This window comes from Arvicanthis niloticus, chromosome 2, assembly GCF_011762505.2.
Source record: "Arvicanthis niloticus isolate mArvNil1 chromosome 2, mArvNil1.pat.X, whole genome shotgun sequence".
Classification (NCBI taxonomy): Eukaryota; Metazoa; Chordata; class Mammalia; order Rodentia; family Muridae; genus Arvicanthis; species Arvicanthis niloticus.
In genome coordinates this window covers 126,430,793-126,454,824 of record NC_047659.1, presented here as the reverse complement: position 1 = coordinate 126,454,824, position 24,032 = coordinate 126,430,793, and the positions used below count along the sequence as shown (strand labels likewise).

Genomic DNA, 24,032 nt, shown 5'->3' with positions numbered 1-24,032 from the left:
GATATATATCCATGTACTTCTTATTGGAGAATGCAACCAGACATAAGTTCCTTAATCCTTCTGAGACAAGAGTTGACAGACTTTTGTACTCCCAGCTGTTTGGACAGCTTAAGCCCATGAATTCAAGGCCAGCCTGGCAATCTAATGAGAAGCCATCTTGAGAGAGAGGGGTGTAGGGAGAATTCTGAGCTTCTTTGCTGAAATATGGAGCATGGTTTGTATTAGTGCCTACTCTACTGAGGATGGTCCCATGCACACCCTCACACACAGCAAACCCACGTTCTACACAGGAGGGGACGCACAGAGGGGGCAACAATCTTCAAGAACTGCACATCCTCTCTGTATCACTGTGACAAACCCGTAAGAGCAGGGACAGTCAAGCTAATCAACTTGTCACAGGCACATTAGACCTGGCTAGGGCTGGACCCTGAGGCCTGGGTGCAGGAGGGCTCCCCCAGCGTCTCTAGCTCAGAGTTACCGAATCACTGCCCAGCAACCTTTCCCAGGTGCTATGGCAGACCTGCTTGGACTTCAATTCGTGGATGGTGGTTGGGTAAGAGAAAAAGGAGTAGACCGTGAACCAGTTGGCCGCGTAGTAGCCTAGTAGGTCGGGGTAGGAGAAAGGGGAGGAGCCAAAGTGGAAGAGAAGAGGGTAGAGGAGAACGAGGAACCCGTGGAAAAGAAAGGAGAAAGGAGGAGAAGGGGAAAGACCGAGAAGGATCTAAAGGAAGAAAAAGAGGCTGCAGTGTGTGTGTGTGTGTGTGTGTGTGTGTGTGTGTGTGTGTGTGTGTGTGTGTAAGGGCTATCCTTCTGGGTGGCAAGAGTTTGGACAATCACCATGGATATGAGTGCCTTCCCAGGGCCAAAGAACTTACTATAGTTTAGGCATAGTGAGGAGAGGGCAGAGGTGAGGAAGGTGTAAGGGACCCTGAGAAATTAACTGTTAGCCTGAGTAGCTCAAGAGGAAAGGAACCTCGCCCACCAGGGCCTTGGAGTCCGTGGGGTGGAGACAAGCTGACCCTGTTGGTATTTAGGGTCACAGTCTTCAGCCCATGCCAGCACCCAACAGGCCCAGAACATGGCCCCCAATCCTCTAATGGTCTGGCATCCTCAAGGCACAGCCTGAAGTTAATTGCAAAGATCATGAAATTGGGGTCGGGGAGACAAGACTATGCTGGGGTTCATAGCTGACTCGGGTGTGCAAAGTCCAGGATGCACGCGGGGCGCCACGGTCCCTATGGGGCAGCGGACAGACAGACGAGGCAGGAGATATTCAGCACACTCCGGAGGCGTCATCCTGCTTCCTTCGCAGACCAAGAGCGGACCGCGTGCCAGGTCGTGTTCAGTTTACGCTTCTATAGGATGGGGTCGTTTGTCATGCCCAGCTAAAGGGGGCGGAGTTCGCGCAGGCTCAGCACCCACAAGGGGCGCGCGGCGCGGTGCTGGGTGTGCATGGATGCTGGCTCCGGCCCTTTGAGGTCCGCGGGGCCTCTGCCGGGAAATATTCTCTCCTGCCGTCCACGAGGCCCCCACGGCGACGCCGGGCTTCCAGGCTCCTCGGCCCGGTGTGATCCCCCAGCCCGCAGCGGAGCGGCTGGTGGCCCGGAGAGGCGAGAGCGAGCCGAGGCCGCGGCTGCCCGGGCCCGCCTGACCCTCGAGGGGGTCGCTGTTGCTTCGCGGATCCCTCCCTCGCTCCCCGCTCGCGTCCCTCCCCGCTGCTCCCGCCGCGTCCGCCTTTTGTTCGCGGAGCCGCGCGCCCCCGAGCCGAGGCGGCGGGGCGGGGAGCTGGCGGGGCTGCGTGGGGGGCGGGCCGCGCCGGGCGGAGCCGGGGCCCTGGCCTCAGCCGGACTGGGAGTCCGAAGCGGCGATCGCCGAGCAGGCTGCAGTCGGGGTCCGGGCGCGCTCCGGGGGCGCGGCGAGGCGGAGGGGGCGGGCACCGGGCGGAGCCGGAGTCGGAGTCGCGGCGCCTGGAGGAGATCGGGCCGCGCGCTGCGAGCACCCAGTGGTGGAGAGGCCGCGCGGCGCGGGGCAGGGCCCGAGCGAAGCCCCCGGACGCAGGAGACCGGAGCGCAGTCGCGGCCTGAACGGCGGGAGCGCATCCGACACCCGCCGCAGGGACATCCAGGCCGGCCGCTCCCGGGCCATGCGCGCCGCTCCCTGAGACCCGAGGAGGCCGCGATGGAGGCGCCAGCGGGAGAGTCATCGGCGCGGGGCTACGGCCCCCCGTCTGCGCCCGCGCCGGCCGCGGAGAGGAAGAAGAGCCACCGCGCGCCATCACCAGCCCGGCCCAAGGACGTGGCCGGCTGGTCTCTGGCCAAAGGCCGCCGCGGCACAGGCCCGGGCGCCGCTACAGCCTGTGGCGCCGCGTCCTCGGCGAGGCCCGACAAGAAGGGGCGCGCGGTGGCTCCCGGCGCCCGGGGCGCGGGGCCGCGGGTGGCCGGGGTGCGCACGGGGGTCCGCGCCAAGGGCCGCCCTCGTCCGGGTACCGGGCCCCGCCCGCCGCCGCCGCCGCCCAGCCTCACGGACAGCAGCTCCGAGGTGTCCGACTGCGCGTCGGAGGAGGCGCGCCTGCTGGGCCTGGAGCTGGCGCTGAGCAGCGACGCCGAGTCTGCGGCGGGCGGCCCGGCGGGGACCCGCACGGGGCAGCCGTCCCAGCCCGCGCCGTCGGGGCAGCAACCTCCGCGGCCGCCCGCCTCGCCGGATGAGCCGTCGGTGGCTGCGTCGTCGGTGGGCAGCAGCCGCTTGCCACTCAGCACCTCGCTAGCTTTCTCCGACCTCACCGAGGAGATGCTGGACTGTGGGCCCGGAGGCTTGGTGCGGGAGCTGGAAGAGCTGCGTTCGGAGAACGACTATCTCAAGGTGGGGACCTAGGGGAAAAGGGGGAGTCGCAGGGGCGGGGGAGGACTGGTCATCTGGGCTCCAGGGTTTGAGGCCACAGGCGACCACTTTAACGCTGACCAAGCAGGGAGAGTGCCCCACCTTCTCTTGGGGACAAAAGGACCCCGATGTGCACTTTCCCACCCGTGGTAAAACTGTTTTAGAGGATGCTCGTATGGGTGAGTGGGGATAGTTAGCCAGGGCTGACCATCACTTTAAGCTGCCCAGGACCCCGCCCCCAGGTCAGCAGGCCTTCCCGGCTCTCTGTTCTGGAACCAATGTTCGTGCCGGGCTGCCAGGGAAACCGTGGCTATCCCCTGGCAAGGAGAGGCAGAACACATCCTAAGTCTTTATCCAGGGCTTCCCCAGCAGGCCTGTCCTCGCCTGCCTTTTGGGGCGGATCCAATTTGAAAGCGTGACATCTGGGAACATCCCCTTGGCTTGAGTCCACTTCCGCCCAGTCTAACGGTCCCACAGCCTGGGAGGATGATGTCGTGGGAGAACTGGTTCAGAGGCCACTTCCTCAATCCCAGGATATTGTCTTCTGTCCCCTCTGAGAGTGGCTTGGGCAGACTTGGCCCGTGTTCCCTGTGGGAAGAGGGAAACTGCCCTGCTGGTTAGGGGTATCCCCTCTCTGTGTGGGGGACTGGAGAGCTGTCTGGGAAAAACAGTCGGCTGTCACTGGGCACCTAGGTGCGGCCCGTGCTCTAGCTGCCTGTTCCTTGACATGGTGGCAGCTATGGGGACGGTCCTGCCTTGGCTTCTTGACCTTGGCGTGGAAAGCTGGAATCTTCATGGGCTGTACTGCTGTTGCTGGAAGACGCTGCAGTATTGTCTGTACTTGACAGTTGATAGCCTGGCACAGCACCCAGATGGCCTGGCCAGGAGCCACGGAGTTGACAGCTCTCTAATGACATGTCTACCCTGCAGCACTTAACTGCCTCTTGCTTCTACTGTCTGGGGACTGGGGGTGGGATGGGGTTCTTCTTCCTTAGGATGTTGGGGTGTTGCTCTTGGTTTCCTTTCAGTCCTCTATCCAGCGTGTTCTCAGTAAACTCCTGTTCACTAGAGGACACAGGTCTATCTGACAAAGGATCATTTACCACCTGTTTGTAGCCTGGGCCTTCCCTAGGCCAGGCCTCCACTCTTTTTCAGGTAAATGGGAGTATAAGTCTTCACAAAAGCGTTACTCAGTGCTGACATTTGGGAGGTGAGGTTCAGCTAGCCGGTGGAGTCTTCTGAAGTCTTCAGTTAGAGTGGAGGGAGGGGGGTGAGGATGGAGACAGCCTCCTGGGATGCTTCTAGTGGCTTCCTGAATTCCCAACCTGAGCTACTCCAGCCCTGGACCTGAGCAAATGAGGACAGCTCACTAGTTCTTGGTTTGGTTTCTTCCAAACCAAAGGGCAGATCCTGCCCCTTTTTCTGTGCTCCCAGGAAGTGATCAGATAGAGCCCCAGACTCCATCTAAAACCAGCCGTGAGTGTATAGATGGGAAAGTGATCCCAGGAGGCTGAGGGTTGAGTCCAGCTTCTCCTAGAGACCAGGACCCGGTTGAGTTCCAGTTCCAGGGCCAGACTGAGCCTCAGTTTCTGCCATCCATTCAGTTGAGTCTGTGTGCAAAAGCTTCAGGCCACTGCAGCTTCGGTATCTGTAGCTTCCTGGTTGTGTGATCTCGGGCACATTACTTACCATGTTTGGACTTGAGTTTTCTCATCTTAAGAATTAAACAAGTACACACAGATCATCCTTGATGATTAAATGTGCACATGGCTAGAGCATTTGGCACTGTAGGAAACTTTAGGTGCGGTGGCTGAGATCTGTTGCTCTCAAGATGGAGAACATGGTTCCTTGTGCATCTGTCACATGCTTTTGTGGATTCTGGGCCAGCAGGCAGGGGTCTTCCTCCTGACCTCAAATGTGTTCGTTCATTCATTCATTCATTCATTCACTCACTGCTTAGAGCAGATTTTGGAAGATGACTGAACTAGGGAGAGCCTGGGTGAGACCTGAGTTAAACAATAGTCACAACAAAACACAATGTGGCTGGTGATAAGGGTGAGCTTTGGTGGCCGGGGAGGGGGCAGAGGACTCATGGAGGCCAGGAGCTGAGAGATGTTGGAGCCGGCTGAACAAGGAGCTACAGTAAGAACATTCTAGGCTGAAGGAAGTTTGGCAGGTGAGGAAGGGAGCCATGTTGACTCTCGCTGCGGTACCCACTCTGCTCTCCTGGACTGTTTCCCACAGTGTCTGCCCTCATGGAGATAGAGTGAAATCCCTGGGAGTGTGGACTGTACACCCCGTTGCAGCTTCTTACTCTAGGTGTTATTTTGTCACAGCGCCAGGGGCTGACTTAGCCAGAGCAGGAAGGGGACCTGCTCCAGGCAGCCAGGGCTGGGAGTAAGGGAGAAGCAGTCTCCTGAGTGTTTCCTGTTTCTCTAAACCACTTTACATCTGAGGTACAGAAACTGGGTTAGAAGGAAAATGACTCCAAATCCCCAGTGTGTGTGCGGACCTTAGGAGCCCAGGGAATGCCCTAGACTTCAGCTGGCTTTCTCTCGACTCCAACTGGCTCTGGTTGGGTTCACCTCCCAATTTGTGTGTGTGCTAGAGGAGGTGGGGTGTGGGTAAACTGTCAACCAGGAAGGACCCTTGGGTAATTGCATATCTCCTGTCTTGGGAATCCCTGCTCTAGGACCTAAGGTAGAGAGGTAGGAGACCATCAAGCCTCTGCCTACGGTAAGATAGAAAGCACTTCTCCAGGGAAGGTAGTGAGCTTGGTGTCACTTGAACTGTGCAAGGAGAGGCCTGGATACAGGCCTAGGGGTTGTGGGGAGTATCATGTAAATGGTTCTGAGTGTTGGTTGTGATCACTGGGGAGCAACTGGGGAGGTATGCATGATGGCTACAGTCTGACATTGGGTCTCTTCTAGTCAAGGTGTCTGGGGGTCATCCAGTGAGGTTTTCAGGACCCAGGAATACGGCTTTAGCTGTAGAGCAGCCAGGTTAAATGTGTTTGACTTTGACTCAGTGGTCTAAGGTCCCTGTGACCACTCACCATTACCCATGTGCCATGTGGTATCTCAGAGTGCTGGAGCTCAAAGATCTGGCTTGGAGCCCTGATTCTACTTTTGCTGTGTGGTCATGGTCAAGTGGCTGGGCCTCTCTGAGATGCTCTTGGTTTTGTTTTGTTTTTATTTGTATAATGGAGCCGACGGGGTGTGCCTGGACACTCTCCAAGGATTTTCTCAGTAATTGGGGAGATGTGAATAGTGAAGAAAACATCTGAAAGTGAGATCTCCTTGTGTCTCGTGAGGAACTGTTAGGATTTTGAGCCAATGAGCAGACAGGATGTCTGTGTGTTCATTCCTGGAGGAACTGGGAGGAGCCGGGAGGGTGGGTGTCCTCAGCCCTTGAGGCTTAATAAATCGAGTGCTGCCTCAGGCAGGATAGAAAGGCAAGGTCACATTTCCCACTGCACAGGTTGGCAGTTGACCTCCACCTGGGGCTTCCAGCTGTGAGTCGTAGATGTCACTTACAAGGTCCCAGAGAAAAGCCCTTACTGACTGGTGATTGCCATTGTATAGATGGGCAAGTGGAGGCTCCAGGATTCTGTCGTACAGCCCACATTCTAACCTTGCTGTTCAATCTTGGTCCAGTTCCTTCTGCCATGTGGCCAGCTAGATTGTGCTTTTTTGTTTGTTTGTTTTTTTGTTTGTTTGTTTGTTTGTTTTGTTTTTTTTTTTGAGACAGGGTTTCTCTGTGTAGCCCTGGCTGTCCTGGAACTCACTCTGTAGACCAGGGAGATTGTGCTTTTGATTGCTACTTACATGTCTAGTCTTGGATAGAGGTTGGTGAGAGGAATCCTGTGAGCCAGGTGCCAGGCTAAGATTTGTAGGCAGCCATGATAAGTAAACTCAGTTGGGGCAGTGTCTGCTCAGCCCAAAGCCCTGGGTTCCATCCCTAGATCCTCATAAGCCAGGAATGCTGGCACAGGCTTGTAATTTTGGCATTTGGGAGGCGGAGGAGGGCTCTCCTCAGCAATGTAGTGAGTTCAAGGCCAGCTTGGATTAAGACTGAGTCTCAAAAAACAAAAACCTAAAAGGCTGATATCTATCTAAGCTTGTAGGTGGGGGTGTGCCTCTGGGGGGACCGTGCCTGCAAGACGGGGGTTGAATTGTCATGAACCTCTTTATTGTGAGGATGCATGTCCGTTGCCAACCCAGTCACCACGCTTTCCTAACGTTCCTCCTCCCTCCCTTCCCCTGACACAGCCCAAGTCTTCTGGCAAGCCTCAGGCAGGTCCTTCAAAGCTCCTAAGAGGCAAAGGAGGAGGGACCCAGCCTGTCACCATTTCAGCAAAGTCCCCTAGTTCCTGCCCTGAGTTGTAGCTTCTGGTTGAGGGGCAGGGCTTGGCAGTTGGGGGAGCAGCTCCAGCAGGATGGAAACTGTGGGCGGCAGCTGCTGTGGCCAGAGGAGACCACAAAGCTCAGTGGACTCTACAAGGGGCCGGGCCTGTGTCCCTGGACACAGTCCTGTACACATAAACACATGTACACTTATTCAGAGCTCAAGCCTAGAAACCCACAGCTACTAGTGTCTGGCTGATGGATACATTCAGTGACTCACTTATACTGTATGCTTCCAGAAGCCAGCCTCTGGGCACGTTCACTATGGATCCACATGGAAACTGAAAGACAGACCCTTTATACCACACGCTACCAAACCCAACGCATACCAGCTGGAGACTCCAGGCTGGGAAGCACATTTTCAGCACACAGCCTGGAAATTCTCTCAGACATAGGAAGTCACTGTACATGTGAAGGTGTGCACATACATGCACACAGACATTATCCATACACACCAGCATCCCATGTAGGATCCCAGAGACTCATCCTTGTCACGTGACACAGACACTGGCTCACCTCGGTACCCAGAGCTGCCCCTTTTTCAGAGAGCAAGCAACTTGTGCACATGGGCCTGAGATTCAACAGATTTCGGATGGATACCCTCCCAGGCAGGATGGACCCAACCTCCATACACATTAGCACTGACACAGGGTTAGTCATGCAAATGTCAGACATGGTGTCTGCTTAACCAGGGCACCCTGACATTCATGCTCATATATACACACATCTTTGTACACTGACTGTGACATTTCACCTACGCACATAAACAGAGGACATCTTGGTCAGTGTCACCCTGGAGCTACTGTGTATGGCTGTCTGTTTCCAGCTGCTTGTAAGGCTTCTTAGTGTGCTGCTAGGACTGTGAGCGGAGTCAGGACTGAGTTTATAACTGCTTGGATCTGAGGTTCCAGGGGCCCAACTGAGGAGGGCAGCAGGTGGAGTCTGTGGGGCTCCATGTCTGGAGAAGCTCCCCAGGCTCCTGAGCCAGGCCCTGTGGGGCTAAGGGAAGTGGACATGTGTCAAGCCTGCCACAGAAGTAACAGTGCCTCAGGGTCACTCTTCTAATCCCTCTGGAATTTCCTGCTTACCCAGTCTCCCTCTGCTGCAAGTTACAGAGGCCATGATGCCCTCATCTGTAGAGGGTACCCATGTCTAGTCTAGAACTTATGGAAGTGAGAAGAGGTATAAGCATCCAAGAGCAGCCGAGCGGGCTTCCTGAAGGAGGAGGTGTCAGAGCTGGGGGTTTGCCTGAGTGGCTGCCTCTGTGCACAGCTTCTGGAACAGGGCCTACCATATTGGAGGGGCTCATTAAGTGGACGTGTATGCCTAATTGATCAGCTCTGGTTCCGCCCTGGAAATGGATGCTAGGTTTAAAAGGGAGGGCTGGAGCCAGGTGTGGTGGTACACACACTCAGTCCTAGCACTTAGGAGGTGGGGGCAGGAGTTCAAGGCCAGCCGGTACTACAGAATGAGAGCCTGTCAGGAAAGGACAGAGCGAGAGGGAAGAAAGAATAGAGTTGAGTCATGGGTGTGAGAGTCATGGAACTAGGGGGTGGGGTCAGGGATAGGGGGTCGGGAGTACTTAAGAAGGGCACTAGGTGCCTGGGCAGTAGACCCCTAGCTGGAAGATAGTTTTGTTGGATTGTGGTAGAGCTGGGGCCATGTGACCCTAGCACTAGGCACAAAACTGCTGCTGTCTCGGGGTGCTAATGAAGGCTGAAGCAAGGAGGACTGTGAGGTCCCAAAGGGACACTCCATCTTTAGAATCAGGTCTGAGGCCAAACTGCATCTTGTCACTTCCCTTCCTGTGCATGTTGCCTCTTTGAATCTCAGTCTTCCAGTCTATATAGTGGGAATTCAATCCCTTTCTTTCAGATTCTTGGGGAGATAAGAGTTCAGACACATGAGAGTCCATCACTGTCCTATGTACAGAAGATGGAAGGGACCCCAGGCTCTAGGTAGCCTCTGTGGCAGAGGGACACTCCAGAAAAGGACTTAGTTAAGTTCAAGACCAATGCCTGGCTGGCAGCCAGGGCTCTAACTGTGGCCAACCCCCAGCCTCCAACGCATGACATCATTTGTAGTCAGTACACACCCCTCTGGTGCAGGAACGTGGGACTCCTGGGGCCAGCACTGTGGCTGCCTTTGCTGGCTGCCCCAAGGTGGGGCAGAAGTTGGAGGAGGTAGAAGCTATTGTCCATCCTCCCTTTGTCTCCGTCAAAAGGACTGAAAGCACGGATCTGGAACGAGCCTGGGCTGCAACTCTGGGCCTGCACTTTGCTCCCTGTTCTCCCTCCATGAGTCTCAGCTCTGTAAAATGTCCTGGCATCAGGAGGGAGCCCAGTGTTTGAGGAGTTGGTCCCCTCTGTGTTTCACTCATCCCGGTTCTCAACCCTTACCCTTCAACAGCCTCAGGCTCTGGTCTGAGCCCTGAGAGCCCTGGGCCCCTCACTCTGGATGTGCCTATCTGTCTGGGAGGTGTGTGGAGCCATTTGTGTTGTGGATCCTTGGAAGCTCACTTACCCTAAGTCACTCCTCCCCTGATGGCCAAAACCTGTGCCTCGCTTGCAACCTGGTGGAAGACAGCCCCTGGGGCCTCAATCCAAGAGAGTGGTAAAGAGTCTCCTCCCTGGACCACAGATGAGAATAAAGGTAGCTAGTGTGTGTGTGTGTGTGTGTGTGTGTGTGTGTGTGTGTGTGTTGATTCCCCAACTGCCTGAGCCTGGCTCTTTGGGAGTCTTCGGTAGCACCGGACTTTGCTTGGTCATCCCTCCCTGGTCCTGCTTTGCCTAGGCACCTCCTGTCCTACCCATGGCTGAGTCCATGGCTGGGCTGCCTTAAGTTATGCTTCCCTAGCCTTTCCACCCAGATGTGTTTCTCTCCACCCCCACCCCCCCACCCCCACCTTCTTTGCCCTTGCATTACCAGATCCATTCCCCTGTCCGCTTTCCATGAGCTCTGGGGACTGGTCCCGGCCAGGTTTCCTGTGTTAGGTGCAGGGAGCTTTGTGGGGACTCCTTGGTGGGACATTTAGCTCACAGTGACTAGACTGCTAGCCAGTAATTTCTGGTTTCACGGCAGCCACTCCTGGATCTGCATGTCAGCATGGACCTTCTGGAATGTTTAGCCCCTTCCTTCTAACCAGGCTTAAACTACAGCCCAAGGAACGCTAGGTCACCTTGCTTGCTAGTCACATCAGCTGTAGATGACAGAGGGATTCAGGCTGTGTGGCTCTTGTGATTTGTAAATCCTCAACTCCCTGCTCTCTTCTGTTACAGACCTGGCTGAAGCCCAGAGGTTGGGGGATGTTGTCAACAAATCCCGATCCAAAGCTGCCTTCCTTCCTGTGCGAGTGCACAGCAGGACAGGAGAGACAGTGTCTGTGCTCCCTTGAGTGTGCCCAGTAGCACAGGGTCTCGATGTATTGACCTAGACTTTGAATAGGGCAGTGACAAACCAGATATGACCTTGGGTAGGCAGGAGCCTCTGGCCATCTCTCTCTGTCCTTGACCAACACACACACACACACACACACACACACACACACACACACACACACAGAGAGAGAGAGAGAGAGGGAGAGGGAGAGGGAGAGGGAGAGGGAGAGGGAGAGGGAGAGGGAGAGGGAGAGGGAGAGGGAGAGGGAGAGGGAGAGGGAGAGGGAGAGGAAGAGAGAGACAGACAAAGAGACAGAAGAGAAAGAGAGATGACAGAGAGGCAGAGAGAAAGTGTGTGGGGGGGGGGAGAACTTCCTGATGGAACATCTGCCTTATATACAGAGCTGTGTCAGGCTTGGAGACCACCTCACTGGCTGTGGAGCCTTTTCTCCCCCTCAGCCTCAGTTTGCTCCTGTGTGAAGTGGGAAGGGTAAGAATAGAACTTGCCACAAAGGATCATCACTGAGAAAGAGATAATGGCTTCTCATCTCTACCTGGCATCTGGCACATGCCCCACCCTTGGAACTGTCAGCTGTCATTAATTTTGTTGTCCCGTTTACGAGCCTAAGTCCTGACTCCTGACCCCTCTAGTTTCAGGCTTCTTGCCTACTGGGGATGTAGGGAATAACTGTGTACTGTTGTCATGAGCCTGCCTTGGTCAGTCTATCTGCTCTCTGGTGTTGGAGAGGCAGGGCCCAGAGAAGTGGGACCTCATAGATCTCTAGGATCAGATATCATTGAGATCCTGGGACCTGGTGACACGTGGCTGGGTGTGACTTCCCTGTGAAGCTTGATCCTGACTCCCCAAACCTCTGCTCAAAGAGGCTAAGCTGAGTTGAGCTTGACTGGGAGGCAGGAGCCCAGAGTCCTTTTCAGCCTCACTGCCTGCTCTGTAACCAATGGAGCCTTTGACTTCTCCTTCCTCTCTCTGCCTCTGCCTCTGGAGTGTTTGCGTTTCAGCTGAGAGGGAAGTGAAGTTCTCTGCAGCCCTCCTCCTGGGGTCTGACTGCAATGATCTCATCTGGAGCCTTGTCAAAGTCCCGGGGAGGAGGAGGGGACAGCAGATGGCTTTTCTGGCCTTTTGGGTGGGGTTGGCCTGCTGTCCCTGTGACCACTGCTGGCCACCCTGCTGGTCAGCTCTTCCATGGTTGGGGTAGGTTGCCAGGGCCAGAGTGGGTGACAGCAACATAGAGCCAGGGTGGCAGATGGGTAGGCAGCCTGGGCCTTGGCCCAAGGGAGGGCCATCTTAGCCAAGTGGTGTGGGAAGAGGTGGGCAAAACAGAGCTCCTGGTCCTTTGTAGAGTGGTTGAAAGTGGTTGATTGGAGTGAAGTTCCTGCTCTCATACAGAGCCCAGCTTTCCCTGTCCATTCCTGAGTCTGCTTGGGAGCTGGGGAGGAAATGATACATTTGGGTAAGATTTGGAATCTGTCATGGCTGTGGCCCCGTGTCACTGTGCTGGGAGCTGAAGCCTCCATGGAGATTGGCCTCAGAGTCGAAAGACAGTTTGCTGCAGCTGCTCAGTGGGATGGTGGTCCTCCCCTCGGCCTGGCTGTCCTCCCCTCGGCCTGGCTGTCCTCCCCTCGGCCTGGCTGTTCACTCATGGCTGTTTCTTGAGCTCCTCTTTATGTGCTAGGCCAGGCCTATCATAGCCAGGCCTGTGACAGAAATGGGTCGTCCACAATCAAGCAGACATATAAGTAAAATAATCACTAATAGAACTGTGTCATGCAGTATGAGGGAAGGAGAAGACTAGGCTCCTTTGCAGGAGGCCTAGGCGGGAGGTGCCACAGGCCACCCACACAGCAATGGCAGAGGCTGAAGGCTGTGACAGGTCAGGTGATTTCTGCTGCTGGAGGAAGCCTCAGGTAGCTGGAGTGTGACCCCCCATGAGGAGTGGTTGAGGGACATGGAGGTGAAGGGCGGGGGTCAGGCCTAGGGAAGCCTGAGCTCCTGGGACAGGTTTGTTCTGCGTGATGAACGAGTCCCCCCATGGAGGTTTGGTTTCCTCTTTGCTTTTTGTCTGTTTGAAGAAAGATCTCACTGCAAAAATAAGTTTTGATAAATACATTCAGTTCTGTAACTGTTAACCCCAGTAAAGATAAGGGCTAACGTCTATAAACTAAGTCCATTACAATTTTATTTCTTCTTCAATCCATTTGTTTATTTACTTACCTACCTTTTATCTCTAATTAATGTGAGTGCGGGCATGCGTGTGCATACGTGTGGGGGTCAGATGGCTTGTGGAACTTGTCTCTCCTTCCACCAAGTGGGTTCTTAGAATTAAAGTCCAATTGTCAAGCTTGGTGCTAAGGGCCCTTACCTATGAGCCATCTCACAGGCCCCTAATTAGATATATTAATTTTTTTTCCTTTCTGTATATAAATTGTACCTGAGAGCTAGGGATATAGCTCAGGGCCAGAGCCTGAACTTAATCCTTAGCTATCAAAAAAAAAAAAAAAAAAAAAGGATTAGAAGAGTTAATTTAATTGTTCAGCCAAATTTCCTGTACAATCAAAACCCTCCCTCTACCATTGGCCTGTTCTCTGTCCCATAACCTCACCCATCCACAATATCACATGCATGACATCCCACAGCATCTACTGTGGCTGGCTTCTTTCTTGGAGCCAGAGCCTGGCTGCTCCAGGCTTCCAGAGGCCCGCCCCTCTGCTGCTGCTGGTGCTACATGGAGGGGCCACAGCTTAGCCATTTGCAATCAGGAGACACAGGGGCTTTGATAATCATTGAGGGTTTAAAGTGGGGAACATTTGAACAGTTTTAATCACATCTTAAGTATTACAAAAATCACTCTTTGGGAGCTGGGGTACAGAGCAAGCACTAATCTGCAAGATGCTGAGTTCAATCCCCCCCCCCTTGCTGGAAAAGCAATGGAGGGAGGGGGAGGAGGGAGGGAGAAAGGGAGGGAGGGAGAACCACTGCATGCCTTGTACTAAGTTGGGAGTAGCTTATTGAGATGGAGGGAGGGCAGCCATGACAGGAGCCTAGGCCTGGCACTCATTGTTCAAACACCTAGATGTGCCAAAGGTAGTTGGTGTTTCTGAGGTAAAAGGTCAGGAGGCGGGGACGGAACAGGAGGCCTAGGTGTGCAGTCTGTGGGCTCACTGTGCTAGGCTGTCAGTTCCCAGCTTCTAACCCCACCTGGGCATAGCTGGGATCTCAGATGTGGTCTGCAGGCCTCCATGGCGGCATTGGGAGCTACTCTTGGGGGGGGGGGGAGGGAGTTGAGGATGTCCACCTGCCATCCTCTTGTCTTCAGGAACCTTATGTCCCCTTGGCTCCTTCTCAGTTTCTTAAAGGGCAAGCTGAGTTGGGGGCTGTGTCCACTACCACTTGCTGTGTGTCTGCAAAGGGATGTCATGTCCCGTCTTTCTCATTTCCCATAGGCCAGATCCATCATGCACACAGTTTGCACTCCTGTACAAGGAAGGACTCCAAACCCATCCCCCACTCTGTTCTCACGGACTGTCAGTCTGCTTACATCCATGTAGGTGTCACAGAGTCAGTACTTGAACCTGAAGTCAGGGCTGGCCAGGAAGTTCCAGGGATCTGCCTGTCTCCATGCCTGTCTTTTTCCATGGGTGCTGGGGATCTGACCTCAGGTCCGCGTGCTTGCACAGCGAGCGCGTTGCCCATCCAGCCATCCCCCCAGCGCTCTTTCTCCATTTTTATGCCCTGATAGGAGCTATCGGGGCTAGGATAATAACCCAGGCTTGGCAGATTGTGGTGCTTCCAAGAGAACAGAGGCTCTGGTGTCGTATTCTATGCACGGACCCTATTAAGCCTCTGCTGAGACCCTCAGAATAATGTCTTTCAGTGTTAACCTCCAAACACAAGGAAGCCAGCTAGATGGAAACAGTTACTAAAGTATGTTACAACTATGGTATCTTTATGTGTTTGTTAACTCTTGAATTCTGATGACTGCTTTAACTACTGTAATTTCAAGATGCCGATCGATGAATATAAACAATATTTTGACAGTTTTGCAACAACCATTATAGGATATGAAAATATTAGAAATTTCTTTGGTGTCCAAGTCTTGGGTGCTTCTGATACAACCCCACTTTGTTCTTGAGGCCACAATAAAAGGAGATGCTAATTTCAGAAGGTTATTGCAAATAAAGGTGTGACTCTGTTGAGTAGCCACATAGAGGAGGGGACCTGAGGGAAGCGTTCCCTCCAGGGCTCTCCCTGTCTGGGTGGGCTCAGCAGGGCCCGTTCCCTGTGATGGATGCAGCTCTCTCTGTAGAACAGAGTCCAAGCTTGCCTTGCTTTCTGCAAGGACCCATGAGATGATTCACCAGGAATGTCTGCATAAACTGTGGAGTCCCTTGCTACCCTGCAAGCCTATTATTAGCAGTATTGTGAGTTCATGTTGGGTCCTCCAGCCCAGCCTGAACCTAGAGACTCTTCCAGGCCAGTCTCCCAGGAGTCCTGGGAACTGGCCGTCTCTGAGAGGTTTCTCCCTGCCGGCAGCCCTACTGGATCGCTGTGAACAGAGAGGCGCTTGACATGTAGGAAATGTGTGGGGAACTGTCGGGTCCCTGGGCAGGCAGACCTTGCTATCCTCTTGTGGTGGCTCCGGGGTCAGCCTGGGCTCCACCTGCCCTTTCACATAATCCCTAAATGTGGGGTCAAAAGGACAGAAGGCTCCAGGCTATGGAGAGAGACCAGGCAGGCCAATAGCCTTTCTCTTTCGTTCACACCTGTCCATGGTGCCTGATGCATTCCACATCCTAGGGATATTGGGGACCAGAAGTGAGACCCAGCCTTACCCTGCCCTGCCCTTCCGCAGGCAGTTAGAGGAAGAAAGATGAGGAAAAAGCAAATACAACCATAAGTCATTACCATCAGGGACCATGCAGCTCAGAGTGTAGGTTCTGAATCAGATCAGGGGAAAAAGGAATGTTCTGGAAAGATTCAAGAGCTGGTAGTTAGCACGGTGAAGGTCAGTAGAGCATAGCAAACAGCCTGAGTAAAGCTGGAAGAATGTAGTTAGCATGCCCTGGCCTAGGGCCACTTGCCTTGTATGGAATCCAGCTTCACCCCTCCCTAGTTTGAACAGCTCTGGGGAACTTTTGAGCCTCAGCTGCCCCCTCTGCAAAATGGGAGCATTTTCAATGCCACCCACAGGGTTGGGAAGAGATTTAGCAGTCAGAAGTACGTAGATGGGCCTCTGTGTGTGAGCCACTCTGTAGACCAGGGCCAGCCTTTAGGTCCTAGCATGTCTGGGTGCAGGTGCAAGATAGAATAGGGAGCAGACTGGGCCGTGGCCAAGGGGTCAAAGGTCATAGGCTTGAACCTGAAGCAGAAGCTAGTGGAATGAGCCTGAACGCCACCTGCTTTTATTCAGATTTTCTCTAATTAACAGACATTGCCTTCCAAACAGAGCCAAGGAACCTTGGAAAGGGATGATCGTGCCCAGTTGCATTGTCCCGATACCCTGCCCTCCCTTTCACTCCCTGTTTGTAGCCTGGGCTTAGACGTTGTGCCTTTCAAGGGACAGAGGGCAGCATGAAATCAGAGCCTGGCAGGACTGCTTGACACCTTTCTTCAGCTTCTTTAGGGTTGATAACAGCCAAGGGTCTAGTTCATTTCAGGATGTGGGTTTGAGAACTGGGGTTCCTCAGACTCTAAGGTGGGCACTGCACAGTGTGGCCTTTTAAATCTAAGGTAGAGGGTGAGACTCAGAATGCCCCCATGTTGGGGAGGGGAAACCTCAAAACCTTGTTCTATGAGATTGATTCCTCCTTCTTGGTGTCCTATAGAAGAGGTCAAGAGGGGGCATCTCTGCGGGGCCTCTGGACTGTCTGGTCTGCCCAGGAAGGAGGCCTGTATCTCAGCTCTCTCCAGCTGGATCTGCCACCCTAGAGCCTCCAAAGGCAAAACCCTGCCTGCAGGGCCCGGGTGCCCAGAAAATTTCTGGGCTGGGTGTGGACACCGAGCCTCTGTCCTTTCCCTGCCCCCACCTCAGTCCCAGACAGCCAGAGTCTCTGCCTAAGCTCTACAGTGTCCAGCCCATGTGGCCTACAAGCCTGCTTTTGTCAGCTCAAGCCGTGCCAGGAGGGGCTGGTGGGTGTTTTGCCTGCAGCTGGGGCAAGCCCCCAGAGGCCTCAGCCCCCCAAACCTCCTCAGATACAGAGTTGGCATGTCCACAACAGCCTGCACTGTGGTGAAGGCAGTTCCCCAAGAGACAGCTGTCGGGGATAGTCATTCACTCACTTCTTCCCTAGACGCCTGTCAGGCACAGAGCCAGGGACTTGTGCTGTGACATGGGACTTTTGTCTTCTGTGGGGAAGAAAGTGGGAAGGAAATTCCTTGCCTCAGAATCACTTGGGGAGCCCACCCCCAAAGTTTCTGCCTTAGTAGGTCTGGATTGGGAATATGGTGAGGTTTGCATAGCACTTGGGGTAGAACCACAGTCCCGAACATGTTAGATAGACACTATCAGTGAGCTGTTCCATTCTGGGGAGCACTGTCATTCAGAACGAGATAGAGAAATTGTGATTGATGTTTTCTGTTTTTTTTTTTTTCCAAAACTTTCCATTTGACTGTGTACTACTTTCACAAAAGCTCGTTAGGAGGGACGTCACCTCCTGTGATCTAAATGGCACACGTCTGCTAACGAGTCTCAGCAGCTTGAGCTTGAGTGTGCTTGTGTCCCCCTCGACTCATTCTGACCTAGAGTCACTAGGGCCCTCACATCTTCCCAGTCGCCCTGTTCTGTCAGGATAACAGGGTAACATGTGATCTGCTCATGGATGCCAAGGCCCTGCAGCCTGGGCCATGGATGTAGCTGTCTGCCTTCACTTCCTGCCCCTTCCTTCCCTGCCAGCTGAGCTGGTGCATGCGCTCCTCACTTCCCCATTTCTCTCACAGACTGTCTCACTTCCTCCCCGTGCACTCTGGTCTGCCCATGCGGCACGGTGTGGGGTGGTGACTCTGGGTACTTTGGGATGACTGCTCCTCTGCAGCCAGTAGGCAGGGTCACCCACTCTGGGGTTGCTAGTGAACACACCCTCAGGACACAATCTGGTACTGTGAGTAGGGACACCTGGATCAGTTGTGAGTTGAGGGAGACAGCATGTGGTGGGGTGGAGCCGCCAATTTGTCACTTCTGTCTTCCTCTCCTAGGTTCTAAGAAATAGTTCCAGAAGCTAGGCAGATGGATGGGAGGGCCCCTGGGGTGTGCTGTGGCCTGGATAATTTGGCTTCTTACCTGCCCATCAATCCAGCAGGCCACACCCCTTCCCCCCACAGGGAGCCATTACAATCAGGCCATAGTCTGGTCCCATTGCAGTATGGACCCACAGTCTGTGCTCATCCCAGTGGCAGCTGGCAGGCAGGTGTGAGGAGAGGTCTCTGTGTTTCCTTTTCTAGACTATGCAGACTCCTGGAGTGAGCAAAGGGTGTGAGGAGCAGAGGGGATCTCACCCCTACACCCTCCCCTTTATTCCCATCTTCTTTAGGGGACTCCAGCCCTCCAGATCCGGTGTTCTCTCCAGAGTGGCCTTTCTGTTCCTGGTTGTCTCCCTGCTTCTGTCAGTGCCAACCTTTGTGTTTCTCCTGGGAGCAGAGCCTTCGTCAGGGCCTCATCCCTGGTGACTCGGTTTCCCTTCTGTGTGCAATCTTGTTCAAGCTAACAGTAGATATTATTCATGTTTGTGACTCAGTTTCCATATTTCTCATGAGACATAATTATGCGTTTCTTCTGCAAGGCATCCACATTCCCCGCCGTGTAGTGTCTGGGAGTCACGTCCCATCTTTCACAGTGAGAAGTCTCTCTTATTCTCTCTTCATTGCCTCGGCACATTTTATTCATTCAGTTAGAATGTGTTGGGAGTCTGCAGGAGGCTAAACAGGTGCTGTGTGTGGGGGCTGGCAGGTAGGGGGACCTTCAGGTTCCCACGGTCGCTGGGAGACCACTGTTAAGCAGTTTCAGATGAGCTGAGGGAGGTAAGGTGCTCATGGGAGCTGTGACACAGATGGCAGTAGCTGGGCTTCCTGAGCAAGGTCACTTAAAACTTAAACCAGACCTTCCGGGCCTGCATGGCTGACCCCTGTATTTCCCCGGCCTTGTGGGTTTTGGACAGTCTCTCGTAGATGAGGCTGGTTTTGAAATCATGATCTTCCTAATCCCATATTCCTATTCCTGACTCTTGCTAAAACTTGAAAACAAAGGAAAACAAACAAACAAAAAAAGGTTTTTTTGTTTTTGTTTTGTTTTGTTTTGTTTTTAGCCAATAGTCCCACTATGTATTAAGACTTGGCTGGCCTGCAGCTTTCTATATAGACTAGGCTGGCCTGTTCTGAGGCCAGGTCACTCTGCTCTGAGATCCTGCCTTTCTGCCTTTGCCTCTTTTCAAACGCTGGGATTAAAGGTATGCACCATTATTAAATAAACATACTTTTGACTTAAAAATACTTTTTTTTTTCTCAGAGAGAGGGTTTCTCTTATGTACCTGTCCAGAACTCACTCTGTATACCAGGCTGGTCTTGAACTCAGAGATCCTCCTGCCTCTGCCTCTTGAGTGCTGGGATTAAAGGCTGCATGTCTGCTTAAGTGCTCTAGGACAAGCAGCATCCTCTCCTGGGCTTTTCGTCCCCTGTGGACAGTTCACACTTGTGGAGGCTGCCTGCACCACTGCAGGTGGTCCTTTCTCTACCTGCAGAGCTTGTCTGTCTTCAACTCTACTTCCTCCTCACTTTGCTTGGTCTTACCCGCTTCCCTTTCATGGCTCACCTAGATAGTCCAGAATAATACTTCTGTCTAGAGACCCTTCTCTTAGTCTCATTTGCAAAGCCCGTTTTGCCACGGAAGGCATATATTTATGATCCCCTGAATTTAGCTGTGGCTGTCTTTGGGTGGTGGTGTTCAGCCTGTAACCCCAGACCCCCAGGTCCGCTTTCTGAGTGTGGCCAGCATTCAGGCACCCTGGCTACTGCCGTGGCATCTGGGGGTCTGACCATTTCTTTTTGCTGCAGGATGAGATCGAGGAGCTACGGGCTGAGATGCTGGAGATGCGGGATGTCTACATGGAGGAAGACGTGTACCAGCTGCAGGAGTTGCGGCAGCAGCTGGACCAAGCCAGCAAGACCTGCCGCATCCTGCAGTACCGACTGCGTAAAGCTGAGCGCCGCAGCCTCCGCGCTGCCCAGACTGGCCAGGTCGATGGTGAACTCATCCGTGGTCTGGAACAGGACGTAAAGGTGAGTCTGGGGTCTCCGCCAACCTTCATAGGTGCCCTTGTTGGGTGGTTGGATCATAAACTCCATTGGTGATCCAGGAGTTAGGCCTCTGGCCCACTGCTTGCCTTGAGCAAATTATCCTGACTCTCTGGGCCTCAGTTTTCCCATCTTCAAAGTGGGGACCCCTGGTGGATCAACAGGTCCTCCAAGTGGGATATCCAGAAAATGGTATGACAAGAACCCTCCTGAAGCAACAAGAGGCTGCTTCTTGTGTGTTGGCCTTGTGTGTGGCTTTGGCCTCTGAGTAGCCCCTACTTGTGGCCCCTGCTCAGCTCCACAGGTTTCTTATGGTTCAGAGCTGTGCTCCAGTATACCTGGGCTTTGGGATTTTGATCAAGACATCTGTATTTCGATTTTCTCATCTGCAAAATGGGTATAAGGACATACAATCCAGGATATTGAAACCCTGGCTTAAGACACCAGAGGGAGTGACAATGACTAGCGATTATTACTGTGTCAGTTTTCCAGAGGAGTGTGCTGGAGCTCAGAGGAGAGAAGCACCTATCCAGGGTCATAAGTTAGGCTCATCCACCTCTCAGACCTCACTGCCGGACCCTGCTGCTCTCTGCCTAAGGAGCAGGCAGGAATGGCCCCACTCAGACAGGTCAGGGATGGAGGAGACGTGAGGACCCTGGGCCAGCGTCTGCTCTCAGAACTCAGTCCTGTGTGAACAGGGAGCCGAGGGTGCTGTGACTGGTACCGAACTGGGAGGAGCGTAGGAATTCTTCAGGGAGCCCAAGGGAGAAGAGGGCAAGAGCCCGGAATGATCTAGGATTCCCAAGGCTCCCCCACCCCACCCCCGAGGGCAGACAGGCGCTGAGTCAGCCACACACACCTGCTCCTGGAAGGCCCTGAGAATCCAGGCCTGCAAGGCATTCAGAAAGGGCTCTGTGCATTCCGTGACCAGTGTTGATTTGGGAAGGCTGCGACCATACGCAAGCCTGTGTACCTGTGTGGAGCCAGTTTTCTTGACTGCACACCAAGATCCTGTTATCAAAAAAAAAAAAAAAAAAAAAAAAAAAAAACCCGTAAACAAAATACGATTTAAAAAAAAAAAAAAACCAAACCCAATCCTCCGGTCCCTCATCCGTAAGAAACATAGAGGGAAGGAAAGAGTGGAGACGCCCAGACGAATCTACGGTTGAGCCCTGGTCTTTGAGGATTTCTGGGAGGGACCCTAAACAAGCCGACCAAGAAGAGAGGGTGGGGAGCAGGCTGGTGGGCGGGGCCAGAGCAGCTGGGGTGGGGGTGGGGCTCAGCCCTCCAGGAGGAGGGGACGGGGCCCCTTCTGTTGGGATTTGAACGAGCCAATCAGCATTTCCGCGCTTCTCCTGCCCACCCCTGCAGCTGCAGCGCTGAGCTCATGTTCTGGCTCAGCCTTTAGCTGTCCGCACTGCTTTGCCGTCACCCTTCGTCCCAGAGTGCTGAGAATGTTAGAGGCAATTATGGAGGTCCTCAGAATGCTGATTTCCCTGGCTTCCCTTAGGCAGGCTGAGGGAACCAGGTGGAGAGGGACTGGGAGGGGTATGCCTAGGGATTCCTCTCCTGCTCAGCAGGCTCCCTGGCCCTGTGCCTTGCAGTGCTTTTGAGCTCTGGTGGCTTTATTGAGCTGGTGTGTTATTAGTGAGATCCCTGACCGCCACCCCAGAGCAACCCTCCCAGGCTCTTTCACTTTTTGCTGGTCCACACAGTTAACAAGATCTCCGACCCTCAGCAGGGAGACTGTTTAGCATGAGAATGGTCTGGCCACCTTGTGGCTGTGTGGGCTTGGGTCAGCTACTTCACATCTCTGATCCTGTTTCTATAGAGACTTTTATGAATAGAAAATGAAATTACCAAATAGAGTCCTGTATGTTAGGTGTGGCACCAGTCAGTGGAGCACTTGACGGGAGGGGGCCACTGCTGGGGGACTCTGGGATCCACTGCTTATCTTGTAGAAAGCCCCAGGACATGTCAGTAATATGTACTCCTTCCTTATTTATATAAGGATGCTCTGGCCTTGTCTCTGTGTCCTGGGTGATGTGCATCATTCCTCCTTAGAGCCTCAGTTTCCCTCTGTGTCCAATAGGGTGACACACCCATCATGTGATTTTTGAGTTTGGTCACACTTGCCAGGGATGCTTGCCTGGCCTGGATTGCTGCTTATGGTTTCCATCTCTCTCCTTGAAGATCAGAGCTACAGGGACTTACTGCAATCCCAGGTTCAGAGCCCAGAGGCTGATCTGCCTAGGAGCTGGGGGCCGCAGGCTGCTGATGGCCTTTGGCAGGGACCAAGGCCAACACTGTAAACAGTGACCTCATGCCTGAGCACATTTGTTTGTGCTTTAGGCATTTGCCCTCTGTGGAGGCTGCCTCTCCTCTTTGTCTTCAGGCCCTCTCTTTTGGGTATAACTGCTGGGCTCAATGAGACAGGCACATGTGGCCCTTCAGGCTCTTTGGACGTAGAAAGCCATGTTGGGACTTGCTGTTGAAGTCCATTGTTCATAGTTTTATTCCTTCAAGCCCTCCTGTGGTATCATCTTCAGAGTTGACCCATGCTTGGTACCTTTCTAGTCATGTGACCTTGGGCAACCACCCTTTCCTTTCTGGAATTTAAAGTGGTCATAAAATATGTCTAGAGGGTGAGAAGAGCCTGTAGTTATAGCCTGGGGAGGACCTAACTGATTCTATAAGTGACCCGTGAGAGCCCAGGGACCTGGGAACACTGGAAATCTGGACCGGGAGGTGATGGTAACCTTTCCTTCCTGATTCTCATGGAGGCTGCAAGGCACTGAATGCAGGGATCTAAGCTCGTGGGCTCTCTTGCTTGGAATGCTGCAGCTTCCCAGGTAGGCCATGATGAGACAGAGTACTTCCTATCCTGATGGAAGCACATCTGGGAGACGAACCTTGGCCCCACTGACCCTCTTTGGACAACGGAGGGGAGTGCCCTCCACCTAGCTAGGGCAGGTTCAGCTCCCACATATACTTTGATAGCCACTCCTTTTTCATGTGCTGGGTCTTGATTTGTTTGTTCATTCAACAAGCATTTATTAGGCATTCAGTGTGTGGTGAGCCCCGAGCGGCTGCTGCCGGGACACAAGTGTAAATGAATCTAGATATGCATGGCCCTGGTTTCTGTAGCTCACCACTCCACCCCAGTACCAAGGTGAGATGAATGAATGAATGAATGAATGAATGAATGGGATGTTGGTGAGGACAGGGCTTCCTGAGTGACCTAATAGCCCCAAATTGGGAACTATAGCCTTAAGCCTGAGTCAAGGTGGATAAAACCGATACAAAGAGGCAGAACAGAAATCGTGAGAATGCGTTGAAAACGCTTTTGTGGCTCAGTAGACAGGGTGCTTGCCTAGCAGGCACGAAGCCCCGGGGTTGGTCTTCAGCAGTGCATAGACTCAGCAAGGTGGCATAGGATTAGACAGCATTTGGGAGGCAGAGACAGAAAGATCAGAAGTTCAAGGCCATCCCTGGCTAAAGTAGCAAGCTCAAGATTCTCCTGGGTTGGGAAACTTTTTGTGTCCCTGGAGATGTAGCTGAGAGGGAGCATGCTTGCCTAGAGTGCACAAAAGGCCAACCATTCCCAGCACAGCCTAAAAATCAAAATCTTTGTGTAGACAGCTCTTTGACCCTTGTGCCTTTGAGCTGCCCTTTAATATTTAACACAATCAAAAATAGGTCAAGAAACTGTGAGATAAATGCAACTTCAATAATACAGTAAATAGATGGAATTATTTAAAGATAGGAGTGACTAGGAAGCCTTGTATATCTGAGCACCGTCTGGATTCCAGCTTCCACTCAAGCACTGAGGCCGCCGCCTGCTCCCTCCAGCAGCCCCAGGAACAGTGATCTACCCGTTTACTGCTGACCAGACTCAGACTCCAGATGTCCAGAGTTCTGGCACTGGGTTTGAATGGAGTTTTCTTCTCTGCAAAATCTTTTTTTTTTTTTTTTTTTTTTTTTTTTTTTTTTTTTTTTTTTTTTTTTTGATGTTGAAGGGTAGGGAAAGCTTCGTGGACCACAGTGGCTACAGGGGAGGCTTGTGGGCCT

At 53.3% G+C, this 24,032-nt stretch overlaps 1 protein-coding gene across 1 annotated transcript in view; it reads left to right on the top strand.

Annotated features, from left to right (window-relative positions):
* Window positions 1–1,841: 1,841 nt before the first annotated feature.
* The window catches only part of Mtcl2 (microtubule crosslinking factor 2), a 68,260-nt gene continuing 46,069 nt past the window's right edge, over window positions 1,842–24,032 (top strand). The window contains exons 1-2 of the mRNA XM_034494021.2: window positions 1,842–2,859; window positions 19,722–19,946. Coding sequence (XP_034349912.1) covers window positions 2,179–2,859; window positions 19,722–19,946 — 906 coding nt within the window. The 5' untranslated portion in view covers window positions 1,842–2,178. The remainder of the gene's footprint in view (window positions 2,860–19,721; window positions 19,947–24,032) is intronic.